The sequence below is a fragment of the Amblyraja radiata genome, chromosome 15 (genome assembly GCF_010909765.2).
Source record: "Amblyraja radiata isolate CabotCenter1 chromosome 15, sAmbRad1.1.pri, whole genome shotgun sequence".
Taxonomy (NCBI): Eukaryota; Metazoa; Chordata; class Chondrichthyes; order Rajiformes; family Rajidae; genus Amblyraja; species Amblyraja radiata.
The window spans coordinates 10,528,830-10,545,424 of NC_045970.1; the positions used below are offsets into that span (position 1 = coordinate 10,528,830).

Below are 16,595 nucleotides of genomic sequence, written 5' to 3' on the forward strand. Positions count from 1 at the left end.
AATGTGTGTGTCAATATGAAATTGGGTTAGGATTAGAGGGGCGAGGAAGATGTGTTTCCACGCAGAGGTGGTAGGGGTCTGCAAGTCGCTACCTTAAAGGGTGGTGGAGGTTGAAGTCCTGATGGATTTGAAACATTACCTGAATATGTACTTGAAAGGCTGCAGTGTAACCAGTTTGGCAAGGACACGAATGGACCGAATAGCCTCCCTTTGCATCGTAAATGGTCCTTGATTTTATAAACAGAGATGCACATTAAGTTGGAATAAGCACATATAATGGAGACTAAAGCGGAGAACTATTGCCTCCAGTTTCGACTGCTTGTTTACGACTGTTTACTATTGCGAGTGGTATCAGCGTGTAATTCACACTTCATCGTTGGCAGTTTCGTTTCACTGGCTCATTAATACATCCACGTAACAGGTCGGAAGCGCTTTGCAAATTGCCGAGAGCGATTCTAACAGAAAACGGCGCTTGCCTAGTGTGTGTATATATATATATTGCTTTGATTATTTATCATGCCTATTTGCTAAACAGCAAGGGTTCCTCAGATGTGTCATTTTAATGTCCCATTCAAAAGGGCCAGAGAGAAGGGACGCAGACTTGGTGGAGCCAGCCCACACGGATTTACCGGATACTCAAGCACATTAATGATTTCCTAAATTAGAGCCAATTGTTCGGCATTGTCCGCCCGTTATCTTCGCTTTGAAGTGTCTTCACACATGGAAATTGGCGACAAGGCAAGGCCACATAAATGAAGGTGGCGGCATCGCGGCAGCCAGACGGACCTGGGATCGGGCAGGGAGATGGTGAAAGGAATTTTTTCGATAGACTGGCTCGCCCAAAGCAGTCGCGACGGGCGCATTGAGAAGAAACCAGAAGTGGGCGATTGCAATCCCAATGCTCCCCTTTCCCTGAGCTCTCACGCTGAAAACGCAACAAACACCTGCCAACCGGCACCACCATCTACTACTGGAGACTCCACGCCCGAAATAAAAAGATTACAACTGCCTGGATCGTGTGATCGCGACCCAGAGCAAGCAGTGGACACAGCAGCCAGTGACTGTAAGTAACGTGTCTGATTACACTATTCCAGTCTGCTGTGTTGTTGTTGTTGTTGTGTGCGTTTCAACGTGGTCACTCACTCACTCACTGTTTGTCCCCACCGCTCAGTGAGCATACAGGAGGATAGCTGCGGCTCGGAGAGCGAGTCCGGTCGCTCGGAGGGTTCGGCCAGGGGCGGGCGAGGGAGAAGCGTGGACTCGGAGTGCGAGTACGACGCCCGTCGCCGGGTGCGAACCGCGTTCACAGCCCAACAGATCCACAAACTGGAGAAGAAGTTCAAGCGGCAAACTTACCTGGGGGCGTCCGAGAGGAGCAAGCTGGCCGCCCTTCTCCACCTGTCCGAGACCCAGGTGAGTGTCCTGCGAACCACGCCACCTCTTTTTGCTAGTGGGGATGCTCACTAATCATCTACCTGCTTCTGATGCAACTTTATTTATGCCGGAGGGAAATTGGTCAAAATATAGTTAGTTACAATAGACAATAGGTGCAGGAGTGCCATTCGGCCCTTCGAGCCAGCACCACCATTCAATGTGATCATGGCTGATCATCTCCAATCAGTACCCCGTTCCTGCCTTCTCCCCATATCCCCTGACTCCGCTATTTTTAATAGCCCTATCTATCGCTCTCTTGAAAGCATCCAGATAACATGCCTCCACCGCCCTCTGAGGCAGAGAATTCCATAGACTCCTCACCACTCTCTGTGAGGAAAAAGTATTTCCTCGTCTCCGATCTAAATGGCTTACTCCTTATTCTTAAACTGTGGCCCCTGATTCTGGACTCCCCCAACATCGGGAACATGTTTCATGTTACAAGGCATGAAAGTGTACATCATCGCCTATATCTCTCGTTTCCCGTATCCCTAACTAGTCTGAAGAAGGGTCTCGAACCGAAACGTCACCCATTCCTTCTCTCCAGAGATGCTGCCTGTCCCGCTGAGTTACTCCAGCTTTTTGTGTCTATCTTCGGTTTAAACCAGCATCTGCAGTTCCTTCCTACACATGTCGCGTGCATTGTAATAATAATATTTAAGTTAGCAGATATTTGCACAGCACATATGTAATATTGCACAAACACGAGATTAAATTATCATTATTTCAGGTTTCAAATTATGTTATTTCAGATTTCAAATTGTTATTTCAGATTTCCACATCTGGAATGGGGGGGTGGGGGGGGGGGGGGGGGGAGGAGAAGAGTCAGTCTACCCCACGACAGAAGGGGGAGGAGTTGTACACTTTGATATCTCCAAGGAAAATGATTTTTCGTCACTGCTCGCAATACCCTGAAACTTTAGATGTAGGAGATCTGAAATAACATTTTTATAATAAAGTACATTTTTTATTATTCGCGTTCCGCAACAATCTACACAAATGGGGGCAAAAATATAGACACAAAAAGCTGGACTAACTCAGCGGGACGGGCATCGTCTCTGGAGAGAATAACATGGGTGACGTTTCGGGTCTCTATGGCAGTGAAAGTTGGGAATGGGGAGGAGATAGTTTCGCAGAGAGACAAGGATCTACTGGTATTTAAAATGTTGAGTTGTTTGGTCTGGGGTTGTATTGGAGTTGTTCCTTTTTGTTTTGCTACAAGCATTTTGTTGGTTTGATGGTATTTTCACTGAGAATTTCCCTTGCCCTTCCTTCCAAGGTGAAGACGTGGTTTCAGAACCGGAGGATGAAGTTGAAGCGCCAGTTGCAGGATTTGTGCTCCGTGTCGTTCGCCGCTCCTGCGTTGTTGACCCATTCGCTGCCGATGAGGGAGCCGCTCTTCACTCCATGCGCCGGGTTCCCCGGGTTCTACACGAACGACCGCTCCGTCCACCAAACCACCAACGGCCCCCACCGACCCCCACAGCCGGCTTACCCGCCGCCCATCCACCGCTACAGCCCGACTGTGGAGCAGAGCTTCTCGCGGTACCAACCTTACCTTTACCCGCTGATGCTGGAGCCATCTCCAGTGGGATTGCACGTCTATTCCTGAGACCTGTCGCGGTTTCTACAATCCAGAACAGACGGACTTGTTTTTGGGAAGCGGCGGCGTGCAATGCAATTAGCAAGAGAGCAAAATGTGGTTGTAATTTTTCTCTCATGCTTTATTTAATGCCCTATTTAATGCTGTATTTTTTTCAGTCTATTTTGATTATAAAACTGACACTTGGAAAATTCTCCGTTTGTTTGCTGAGATTCTTGTTTAGTTTAAGAGATACAGCGCGGATACAGGCCCTTAGGCCAACTTAACCGCACCAACCAGTGATCCACACACTAACACTCTCCTACACACACTAGGGACAATTTACATTTATACCAAGCCAATCTATACCTACAAATCTACAGATATGGTGTGTGGTTGGAAAGCGATGATCTCGGAGAAAACTAATCTTGGGGAGTTGCTAATTCAATAGAATGCTTGATGGTTTCAAGTGACCCTATTCACCAGACCTCAATTGAGGCCCAACCCTGACATTTGGCCTTGATCTCATGAGGGTTCAAGTCGAGCTCTGGGAGGTTAAGATGTAATTTAAAAGCACGTTTGGCATTGAAGCCGGGAAGTGGAGAAAGGGGTGGACAGATCAACGGGATTAGTGGAACATAATTATATGGGGCATCATCGAGGTAGACAGCAATGGTAAAAAAAGACTGGCTCAATTGTTCAGTAACTAAAGGAAAGATAAGACATTTGATAAGACACGGTAAGCTGGAGCAACTCAGTGAGTCAGGCAGTGTCTCCGGAGAAAAGGAATAGGTGATGTTTCTGGTTCATTTACATCACCAATTCCTTTTCTCCAGAGATACTGCCTGACCCGCTGAGTTACATAAGCTTTTTGTCTATCTTTGGTTTAAGCCAGCATCTGCCTTTCCTTCCGACGTATTCATTTGATATTGTGCAGCCAAAATTATAAAATATATTAGTCATTTGACAAAATCGCAGATTAATTAAGAACGCAAAAGCAATTTGTAGCATTGGGGCAGAAAAGGGCATCGTAGAAGAAGGCAAATGGGGGTAATGTCTGTTGGCTATCTAGTCACTGACATATCTGCAGTGGGTCCATGTGACTAGGGTTCTTTTGGGATGGAACAAAGGAGGCCAAATGTGAGATAATTAGATGAGGAATATGATATTTTTCTCAGTTCAGTGGTCATTAGCTTGGGGCATAGATAAGAGAGATATGTAAAAAGTTCAGTGAATGGAAATAGTTCTCATCTAAATGCGACGGAGTCCTGCATCGCGTGAAAACAGTTGTGAGCAGAAACACTCAAATGTTTTAAAATGTTTTTGAATGATGGAAGCCGAGGGTGACGTGATATATGTATGCAGTTATGAGGGGGGGGGTGGACAGTGTAAAAAGAGCTTTAGATTTCCCTGGAATAATAGAAGCTGAGGGTGACATGATAAATATACAATTATGAAGGGGGATAGACAGTGTAAATATATATTTTTTAAATTTCCGTGGGCATGTCTTAAGATGAGAAAGCATGGGTTTGAAAATGAGGGAGGGGAATTGGAAGGAATCTTAAGGGGAATATTTTTGTACACGGGGTAGTATGAGTCAGGACTGCAGTAGCTGAGACAATGGTGGAGGCACATACACATACAACATTTAAGAAGCAGCTAATGTAAATAGGAATAGTGTAGATATAAGGGGCGTCAAGGACATCGTGGGCCTGTTTCTGTGCTCTTGACAAAATCTATGATATGGACTGAGAACTGGAACGTGAGAAGCCTAGGAACTATCTGCTGGCATGGATGTGATGGGATGAGGAGGGTTCATTAGGCATAACATTGGTTTAATACTGCATTGTGTTAAAATGCTTCTTTGACTGAAATGTTGATGTGTGCCCCGATGTTGTTTCTGGAAAACAGAGACAGACAACTGTATTTCTTGGCCAGAGTATTATGTAGAATTTTTCAAACATATAAACTGTCCAGTAAAAAGTGTTTTTTTTAGTTTATTTAGATGTATAAAGGAAATCATTGGTACTAAAAATTGCGACACATTCCATCCAGATTTTGATCAATTTCAGTTTCCAAGCAGCGATACGATCCGCACAGTACTAATTACCACATTCTGGCCATTACATGTCAAATGTTTCAAAAATAATTGCTATTCCGAATTAATTTCAGGGTTACAGTGTCTAGACTGATGGCGCCAGATTGCTGCATCTTGACAAAAGTGTCATCCAAGCCTCACAAATCATTGCGTTCCCTGAAGCTGAAGATTCACAGGGAAAACTCGTCCAAAAGGACAGCGTATAAAGTTATGTGTAGGAAGGAACTGCACATGCTGGTTTAAACCGAAGATAGACACAAAATGATGGAGTAACTCAGCGGGACAGACAGCATCTCGGGAGATAAGGAATAGGTGATGTTTCGGGTCGAGACCCTTCTTTTGTGTCTATCTTTACTGCATAAAGTAACTTCTATTATAAATTTACTTCTATATAGCAGAAAATAGTAACTTGCAGAATGTAAATGAGGTATACAGCACCAAGAGCATCATTTCAATTGTGACACTGGGTTGAATTGCTGATAAATAAATGAATACTAAAGAGTGCAGAAACATGTACAGTATTTTGGCAAGTGAAACACGGAATGTTGGAATAAATCAGCGGGACAGGCAGCATCTCTGGATTGAAGGAATGGGTGATGTTTCAGGTCAAGACCCTTCAGACTGAGAGTCGGTTGAGGGACACATGCAAGGGTAAGGTATGAAAATGAGAGATCCCTTCAATGGTCAGTCTCCAGAGATTGTCTGTCACTACTGTGATCAGTCTTGATGTCAAGAATACAGAGAAAGATTTAGAATCACATTCAGAGAGTTATCCATACTTTACTGAGTGCTGTTGGATCCAATTTTATATATGATTAATACAGAACGCATAGGAAGAATTGCTTTATAGATTTTGGTTGTATGTTGAAATTTTGATATTCATTCCTTTAATAATAATTTGAGGCCATTAGCAATTTGCATGGGTTTTCTCTGAGATCTTCGGTTTCCTCCCACACTCCAAAGACGTACAGGTTTGTAGGTTAATTGGCTTGGTAAATGTAAAAGTTGTCCCCAGTGGGTGTAGGATAGCGTTAATGTTTGGGGATCGCTGGTCGGCGCGGACCCGGTGGGCTGAATGGCCTTTTTCTGCGCTGTATCTCAAAACTAAACTAAACTAAAGCAGCCATCATTTAGCTTAAAAGATAGTTTCTAAAACAAATTCATCAATGGCTACAATCAACAAGTTACCAACAATTTGTTGCCAGAATCTGAGGGAACAGGTTGTGTGATCAGCTGGGTGAGACAACACTCACCTCATTCTAATTTTAACTGTCTAGTTATACCCAGAAAAAAATTCAGGAGGGATAGACCCACATTAACCCCATAACGTCAATACTCGCCCCTCTCCTGATGATCACCAATGACAATCAAAAACACAAAATGCCAGTTTGCAACAACATGCAGCTCCACCTCAACTCGTCACAAAGAGTGAGTTGAAGGTTATGCTTTTAAATTGACTGAACAACCATAGTATATATGTAGGACGGAACTGCAGATGCTGCTTTAAACTGAAGATAGATACAAAAAGCTGGAGAAACTTAGCGGGTCAGAGAGCATCTCTGGTGAAAAGGAATGGGTGACGTTTCGGGTCGAGACCCTTCTTCAGACTGAGAGTCAGGGGAATGGGAAACGAGAGATATAATTGGTGATGTAGAGAGATATAGAATGAATGAATGAAAGATATGCAAAAAAGTAATGATTACACAGGCCATTGTTAGCTGTGTGCTAGGTGAATACGAGTGCCGACAATGAGATCAAAGTATAGACACAAAATGCCGGAATAACTCAGCGGGTGAGGCAGCATCTCTGGAGAGAACGAATGGGCGACGTTTCGGGTCGAGACCCTTCTTCAGACCATAGTAAATGTGCTGGGCTGCTAAATGAATCGTACAAGAGTATTGCGTTGAAATGGCAGCTTGGATTATATGTGCAATGGGGTTTGAACCCATTCTGATGAAAATCTAAAGTTATTATTACACAGCCAATGATAGCATTTGATGTGTTTTATTCCACAGTTAATTGCAAGGTTGTGGATTACAACAGTAATGGAATCTTGGGACTCGTACAATTCCTCAGCGAGGGCCCTATATGGAACTCTATTTAAGGAAGGCCATACGTTCCCAAGGAGTGGCATGACAAAAGTTCACTAACTTAATTAATAGATGAGTAAATTTGTGTGGGAAGATATGAGGAGAATGTGGTTGTTCACCATGTAGTTATTTAGATGTTCACTCACAAAGGCAAATAACCAGCATCTTCTCAAGAGATAAAGTCCGCTGTGTGATTAATTTTCTTTAATTAAAGGCAGTGTAAACTTGGAGCTTAAGTTTTCCACATGGATGACATTTTAAATAAAGGGGCACTTTAATATTGAAAGTTTGGCAGAGGCTTGCTGCTTGTGGGAATTCACAAATGCACTCCGTGATCTGAATGACTCTGTCTGCAGGAAATGACATGGGTCTGAATGGTGTAGCTTCACAGGATAATGACACTGACCTTTCAGGTGTGGGATGTCACAAAATGGTTGCAGAACAGTGAGAGGCCTTTGGTTAACATTGGCACTGATAGGAAGAGGGATGAAATCCTGCAACACGCATTTAAAGCAGGGCCTCTGGATTACTTGTAATTTCATGTGCTAGCAGATATATGAATATGAGGTTAGGTCAAATGAATGCATAACTTGGAGCAGAGGGTGGGCTTTAGATTTCTGAATCATTGGGGCTGTTTCTGTAGAAGGTGGGCATTGTACACGCAACTGAACCTGAGTGGATTCAGCATCCCCAGGTAGTTTCAGAGAAGTTCAACTCTGGACCTGAAATTAAGCTCCTGAATTGGGGTAACATTGAAGTCAGTGTGAAAAGACAGGACCTTGCTCCAGTGGACTTGGAGCAAAGTCTATATGTAACCAGTGGAGTCATTCAAAAATGAATTAAGAGATCAGAGCAAAACATGTTATTATAAGGGGTAAAAGGAAAGGCCAACATGTTGAAGGAATGCTGGGTATCATGGGATGGTCAGGATTGGGTGTAGAAAACGATAGCTTATGGCAGGTTTAAAGAAATGAAAGCAGGAGAAGCCCCACCTGAGCTTCTTACCAGCAACCACCAGGCTCTGGAACACAAGACAACACTAACTAAGGTACACAAAATTGCTGGGGAAACTCAGCGGGTGCAGCAGCATCTATGGAGCGAAGGAAATGGGCGACGTTTCGGGCCGAAACCCTTCTTCAGACTAACTAAGGTCTTCTATGGGCTGTGTAGTCCATAGCCACAGAATAAAAGGACGTACCTTTAGAAAGAAGATGAGGAGGAATTTCTTCAGTCAGAGGGTGGTGACTCTGTGGAGTTCATTATCGCAGAAGGCTGTGCAGGCCGTCAATGGATGTTTTTAAGGCGGAGATTGATAGATTCTTGATTAGTACGTGTGTCTGGGCTTATGAGGTGCAGGCAGAAGAATGGGGATGATAGGGAAAGATAGACCAGCCATGATTGAATGGCAGAGTAGACTTGATGGGCCAAATGGCCTAATTCTGCTCCTACACTCATGAACCTACGAACTTATGAAGGGTGTCTTTGGTTGCACTACAGACTTTGTTTTTTTGCACCATAGTATTACAGTTATAAATGCATTGTATTTCTGATTTTATACTTTGGTCTCTGTGTTGTTGCGTATACAGGCCTGTTAAGGTGCAGCAGGTAAGAATTTCATTGAAGATAGCCACAAGTGCTGGAGTTATTCATTGGAACAGCAGCATCTCTGGATAGAAGGAATGGGTGACATTTCAGGTCGAAACCCCTCTACAGACTGAGAGTCAGCGGAGAGGGAGACACAGAGATGACGGCGTATAAGTTGTGAGAACAAGACATCAAAGGGAATGTTGATCAAGGAAAATGCAGAATAGATAATTGTTCGCTAGGAGAAGGTGAAAACAAAGCCACAGAGATAAAATTTAATCTAAGGGACAGTCTGACTGGTTGGAGAACTAGGATGGGGAAGGATGGAGAGAGAGGGAAAGCAAGGGTTTCCTGAAGATAGAGAAACCCCAGGGGTGTAAGCTGCATAAGCGAGCAGATATGACAATGCTTGACTTGACTCTTAACTGGAAAATGTGGCAGGGTACTTGAAAAAGGAGTTAGGTGGATGGAGTGGGTGCATGAAAGATTTAAGAAGAATCCCAATGCATTTTATTAATATATTAAGGGCTAGAAGGCAAGAGGGGAAGGAACAGGTTATATTAGGACTAAAGTGCAATCTGTGTGCCATGGGTGACAAATTAATTATTCTCATATCTATTCACTATTGACAAGGACATGCATTTGGAAAATTCAGGGAGGGGGGGTGGTTAACTTCAAAAACAAATTGTCATTGAAAAGAAGGAGGTGTTAGATGCCTTCGACAGACACAAAATGCTGAAGTAACTCAGCGGGACAGGCAACGTCTCTGGAGAGAAGGAATGGTTGACCTTTCGGGTCAAGACCCTTCTTCAGACTGAGAATCGGGGGAGAGAGAGACACAGAGATATGGAAGGGTATGGTGTGTAAACAAGTGATCGAAGGGAACAAAGATCAAGGAAAACTTCATTAGCAGGCTTCAGGATAGTTAAATGCTCAGGGCTCCTCTATGAGATGTATCCCTGGCAATGAGGAGGTTATTAGGACTGACAGCAATTTTCAAATTAGATCCTTTATTTGTCATTCAGACCTTACGGTCTGAACGAAATGTCGTTACCTGCAGCCATACATACAATAATAAACGACAGAAGAGACAGTAAACACAAATTAACATCCACCACAGTGAGTCCACCAAACACCTCCTCACTGTGATGGAGGCAAAAATCTTAGAGCTGCTGTCTCTTCCCTCCTCTTCTCCCTCTGCGCTGAGGCGATACCCCACCGGGCGTTGGTAAGTCAGTCCCGCGGCTCACCGAGCTCCGCGAACGGGCCGGTTCAAACTCCGTGGCCCGGGGGTGGTCGAAGCTGCCGCCCTCCAGTCCAGCGGATGCAGCTGTTGACGATGTTGTCCACTGGCCCGTGGCCGAACCCCGGACTCAGGCCGCCGCTGCCAGAACGCCGTCTCAGCCACCGGAGCACCGTTCCAGCCCCAAGCCGGGTCGCCCTCACGTGAGCGCCGTTCCATCCTCGAGCCAGGCCGCCCTCACGGGAGCGTCTCAGCCCCGCGCCAGACCGCCCTCACGGGAGCGCAGTTACCCTTGAGCTGGGCCGCCCTCACGGGAGCGTCTCAGCCCCTCACGGGAGTGCCGTTACCCTCGAGCCAGGCCGCCCTCACGGGAGCGCCGTTACCCTCGAGCTGGGCCGCCCTCATGGGAGCGTTGTTACCCTCGAGCCAGGCTGCCCTCACGGGAGCGTCTCAGCCCCTCACGCCCCAAATCTTCTCTGACCTGGAAGTGCCAGATGACTGGAGGATCTGGTGATACATGTATTCAAGAAAGACAGCATGGACAAGCCAGGTAGCTACAGGTTGGTGAATTTAATGTCAGTGGTGCATAAATCATTGGAAAAATATGAGTTTAGTTTCTTGTCACGTACTAAGGTACAGTGAAAAGCTTTTGTTGCGTGCTAACCAGTCAACGGAAAAACAATACATGATTACACTCGAGCCATCCACAGTGTACAGATACATGATGAAGGGAATAACATTATTAAAGTTTAGTGTAAGGTGTAGTCCAGCCCAATAAAGATAGTCCGAGGGTCTCCGTTGAGGTAAATATCTGAGGGATAGGAATAATCTCAATTGAAGATTAATCAAAGATAAACAGCTTTTATAAGGAAAGATCCTGTCTGTTTAATTTTATTGATTTAAAAGAAAACAAGTAATAGAAGGTGGGATAACAGAATGTAGAAACAAAGAACTGTGGATGCAGGTTGAGGCACAAAAGGGCATGAAGTGCTGGAGTAACTCAGCATGTCAAGCAGCATCTCTGAAGAACATGGATAGGTGATATTTTGGGGCATCAACCCGAAACGTCAACTATCCATGTTCTCCAGAAATGATGCCTGAACTGCTGAGTTACTCCAATACTTTGTGTCCTTTTATGAGATTGCAGGACTTGTGTGAACGGGTAAATGATGGTGTGTGTGGAGTCAAAGGGCCCACATTCAATGCTGTGTCAATAAACTAAACTAAACTATCAACATGGTGGAGAGGGTCATGAGCGTCAAATTCCTGGGCGTGCATATTTCTGAAGATTTCTCCTGGTCCGAGAACACGGATGCTATTATAAAGAAAGCACATCAGCGCCTCTACTTCCTGAGAAGTTTACGGAGAGTCGGTATGACAAGAAGGACTCTCTCGAACTTCTACAGGTGCACAGTAGAGAGCAGGCTGACCGGTTGCATCGTGGCTTGGTTTGGCGACTTGAGCGCCCAGGAGCGGAAAAGACTGCACAAAGTGGTAAACACTGCCCAGTCCATCATCGGCTCTGACCTCCCTACCATCGAGGGGATCTATCGCAGTTGCTGCCTCAAAAAGGCTGCCAGCATCATCAAGGACCCACACCATCCTGGCCACACACTCATCTCCCCGCTGCCTTCAGGTAGAAGGTACAGGAGCCTGAAATCGGCAGCATCCAGGTTCAGGAACAGCTTCTTCCACACGGCCATCAGACTATTAAACTCAACTCAAACAAAACTCTGATCATTAATAGCCCATTGCACTTTATCTGTTTATTTATGTGTGTGTATATATATATTTATATGGTCACACTGATCTGTTCTGCTATGTATTTATTTATGCCTACTATATTCTGTTGTGCTGAAGCAAAGCAAGAATTTCATTGTCCTATCTGGGACACATGACAATAAACTCTCTTGAATCTTGAATCTAAATTAAACTAAACGTGTTGATGAAAGTAGTGCAATTTGCTATGGTCTACATGGACTACATATGTCTTTTGACAAGGTCCTACACAGGAAACTGGTCCAAAAGTAAGAATGCATGGGATTCAAGAGAATTTGGCAAATTGGATCCAAAATTGGCTTGGTAATGGGAAATAATGTAATTTGTAATTGGAAGCTTGCAACCAATGGCAATCTGGAAAAGCAATCTGGATGGGCATGTTGAAGATCAACTTCATGGATGACATGAAAATTGATTGTGTAATGTTGGTGGGAAGGTATTCAGAACAATACTGAGTTGGTAAGATGGGGATAGAAGGACCTTATGGTGTTTAACCCTGGAAAATGTGAGGTGATGCATTTAGGGAAGAGTAATAAGCTCCAGAAACAAGATTTTTAATAAACGACAAGGAAATGAGACAAAAATTGCACAGGAAGTTGACACAAAATGTACACAAACATATGCAGCAGAGAGTTGGTATAAACTGTAAGGGATCAAAGCTTCGCATCCTTTCTTTGAATACATGTAACATTTACAATACAGGTTACAGCATTTACAATCAGTATATCTCCAATGGCTCTTACCAATTTCTACAGATAAGCCATAGAAGGCATCCTAAAAATGATGCATCACAACTTGGTCTGGTGACCACTCTGCTCAAGACCAGATAAATTACAAAGAGTTGTGGCAGCAGCAGCCCCTGCCCCTGACTTCTTCTGAGTAAAGACTGACTTGGAAAGCAGGCAACATAAACAAGGACCACTTATTCCATAGTCATTCCCTCTTCTCTCCTCTCCCATTAGGCTTACGATAAAAAAAAGGCTTGAAACTGCACACCACTAGATTCAGGAACAGCTTCTTCACTCAACAGATCTCTTGTAAACTAAGGTTATTGTCCCATCTCCAAACCTATCATGTTGCTTGATCTGCACTCTCTCTCTCTCTCTCTCTCTCTCTCTCTCTCTCTCTCTCCTCTCTCTATCCTCTCTCTCTCTCTCCTCTCTCTCCTCTCTCTCCTCTCCCCTCTCTCCCCTCTCTATCTCTCTCTCTCTCCTCTCTCGTCGCCTCCCTGTCTGTCTCTCTCTCTCTCTCTCGTCCTCTCTCCTCTCACGTCTCTCGTCCTCTCTCTCTCTCGTCTCCTTCTTCTCTCTCGTCTCTTCTTCTCTTCTCTACTCCGTCTCTCTCTCTCCCTCTCTCTCTCTCTCTCTCTCTCTCTCTCTCTCTCTCTCTCTCTCTCTCTGTGACACAACATTCTGCACTTGGTTTATTTTTCTCTTTGCACTACCTGTCGCACTTGTTTACGGTTTGATTGCACTCCAGTATGGCATGATTTGATCGAACTGCACGCAAAACAATATTCTTCTCTGCATCACAGTATACGTGGTAATAGCAAAGCAATACCAATGGCACATGTGGTTTCAATCTGGAACTAATATCTTGTGGATGTGGTGCAGGCAGGTGCCCTAGTGGCCTTCCAGAGGGAGTCAGGTCAATATTTGGTGAATAAGAATATAGAGAAAATGTGGATTGAACCAATGTTACTGGTGTCGAGCAGAATGATGGATCAAATAGTCTCCTTGTGCTGTAACCATTCAATATTTTTAGCAGAGTGAATAGAATGGGCACGAAAGACAATGATTATATGTTGTGTTCCCACATGGCACCTCTGGATGACTGGGCTTCAACTCCTATTAAATAACGTCTATGATAAGAAGACAGACACAAAATGCAGGAGTAACTCAACGGGACAGGCAGCATCTCTGGAGAGAAGGAACGAGTGACGTTTCGGGTCGAGACCCTTCTGGACTCTGAAGAAGAGTCTCAACCCGAAACATCACCCATTCCTGCTCTCCAGAGACGCTGCCTGTCCTGCTGAGTTACTCCGTCTCCAGCATTGTGTACCGATCTTCGGTGTAAAGCAGCAGCTGCAGTTCCTTCCTTCCCTCACCATCATTCTCCCGGCCATGAGAACAGGTTGTTGCAATAGGCTGCCATGCGGAGTTGACTTTGAACACATTTCCAGCTCGCTGCAGGAGCGCGGCGCCAGCAGACTGGCGATCAGTGTAACCGCAACACCTCTTGACCCACTTGCAGAATAGCAATTGCTCATAATGGGCCCGTTCATCTACTTCAGCCATGCAGCTTCCCAGCGCAAAGCATTTCACACTCTGAAATCTCAGGGCAAAAAAAAAAACACCGATAAATTAACTAATACTCGACTCAATTAAACCGAACATGTCTTAAAGTTTCTCGATCCAAAATGTTTCTCCAGAGTTGCTGCCTGTCCCGCTGAGTTGCTCCAGTCTTTTGTGTCTATCTTCGATTTAATCCAGCATTGCAGTTCCTTCCTACCAACACTGCCTTTGATTCAACGAAGTAAAACGCGACTGATGGCAACGAATAACGACTGGTCTATATACTATTTTATTTTGATATCCTCAAATGTCACCCGCCCCCATCCAAGCCTGACCCCGCTGAGTTACTCCAGCATTTCATGTCTCTCTTCAGAGTAAACCAGCATCTGCAGTTCTTTCCTCGACTGAAACTAGACTTCTGACTGATTTTCGGGGTCAGGTCGTGGACAACGATCCCGGAATTTGAAATAAAATGTCTGAAGAAGGGTCTCGACCCGAAACATCGCCTATTCCTTCCCTTCAGAGATGCTGAGTTATTCCAGCTGTTTGGCTTCGTTACAAAACGCAGCGCTGAACGAAAGAGATATGGGAGGGAGCAGTGTGAAATGCCCCAGGTCTCACACATCTCACACGTCCCAATACACCAGCACCAGTGTTTAGCAATGCACCGCCAGCCCCCGTCCCCATCTAGTATCAAATACCTTACACAAGTGAGAACCCCTCCTCATCGACTTCATCGGAAACCTTTGATCGTTTCAGTGCCGTATTATTCCCACTAACTGCCGTGTAAAGCATGATTCGTAAAGAAGGCATGAGTGACTCGGAGATCTAAAAGGCCCTGATTGACTGTCAGTTTTAGTCAGGTGTTAATGCTGCCTTTGAAGACGCCTCCGGGAAAACAGCGAGAGGTTGAGATCTTTCCTCAGGCTGGTAAAGCAGCAGAGGAAGAGAAATATAAACGTTGCAATAGGTGTGAAAAAGAAACAGCACTTCAGTCAACAGGCATAAGATGGAAAGATCATTGGACCCCCCCTGTCGTGTACCAGTATCAAAGGACAAGCGAGACCAAAAGTACATTAAGGTCCGTCTAATTTGCCTTTTGTAAACCGCATGATATGATTAGAAAGCTGTTGACAAATGGTGGCAAACAAACCCTGTCACCTTGCCTTTTTAAAAATAGATTTTATTTGGTAAATAAAATACACATTTCACCACTGGCAATAACATTCCACTTGCTTAGAAGTTAGATTATCTCAATTTTTCAATTGTAGGAAGGAACTGCAGATGCAGATGCAGGGTCTCGACCCGAAACATGACCCGAAACATCACCCATTCCTTCTCTCCAGAGATGCCGCCTGTCCCGCTGAGTTACTCCAGCATTTTATGTCTATCTACAAGATCTATTTTTTCTTTTTTTGTTGCAACATCGGTGTAGGCCCTTCAGTTCATCAAGTCCACTCTGGCATTCAGACCAAACTCATCAATCCCATTCCCCCATTTATTTCCCTCCCGGCATGCCCACCATTCTCCAATAATCAACCTACCATAGGTGCAAATATAGGAGCCACCTGTGGGATGTGGAAGGCAACTGAAGTACGCGGGGAAACTCACATGAAAACAGGTAAAAGATGCAAACGTCACACAGACAGCATCCAAGCCAAGTCTGAACCTGAGTTGTTAGGGCTGTACTACTTGCTGCAACAAAGCACCGCTGTATATACAAATGATAGACACAAAAAGCGTAACTCAGCGGGGACAGGTATCATCTCTGGAGAGAAGGAATGGGTGACGTTTTGGGTTGAGACCCTTCTTCGTTCCTTCTCTCCAGGGATGCCACCTGTCCCGCTGAGTTACTCCAGATTTTTGTGTCTATCTTCGGTTTAAACCAGCATCTGCAGTTCCTTCCTACGCGTTCCTACTGTGGGAAGGACATATACAATATGTCCATGTGTTTTTTTTTTGCACCTATTCCAGTCCTCAGTGTGCAGCAGAAGAAGAATTTGTGCATCTTGCGTCAGGGATTCATTCTTAGAACCCCACATTACAGGCTACTGTGGCGGCTCCCATGGGTCGGGCCATCCCAACTATCAAACCCCTCGGCACGGGAATGGTTGAGTCCAGAGGCGGCCCTTAGCTAGAGGGATCAAAGGCCATCTTCCTCTTGCCGACTTCTCTGATACCAAGAAGGACATAATAAACGGTACCTCCCGAAACACCTGGCTCCTCGCTTTGATTTCGGGACCTACGCCCTACATTGGTGACCCCGGATGCTGCATTGTCGTCATGATGGAGACAACCGCCCGTCCTAATACCTCAAAGGTCGACCCGGCCCTGTCTCTGGACACGGTCACGGTGAAATTACCCACCTTCTGGACTGCCCAGCCGTACATCTGGTTTCAGCAGGCGGAGGCCCAATTCAACCTGTGAGGCATTAGAGTTGATGACACCCGTTTATATTACCTGGTGGGGGCCCTCGACCAGGACACGGCCGGAG

General features: G+C 45.0%; 1 protein-coding gene across 1 annotated transcript; it reads left to right on the top strand.

Moving 5' to 3' along the window:
* Positions 1–510: 510 nt before the first annotated feature.
* Positions 511–3,209, top strand: ventx (VENT homeobox). The gene is made up of 3 exons (XM_033033631.1): positions 511–1,063; positions 1,172–1,413; positions 2,711–3,209. The coding sequence occupies exons 1-3, from the start codon at positions 805–807 to the stop codon at positions 3,041–3,043; spliced, it is 834 nt and encodes a 277-aa protein (XP_032889522.1). The 5' UTR covers positions 511–804; the 3' UTR covers positions 3,044–3,209.
* Positions 3,210–16,595: the final 13,386 nt, after the last annotated feature.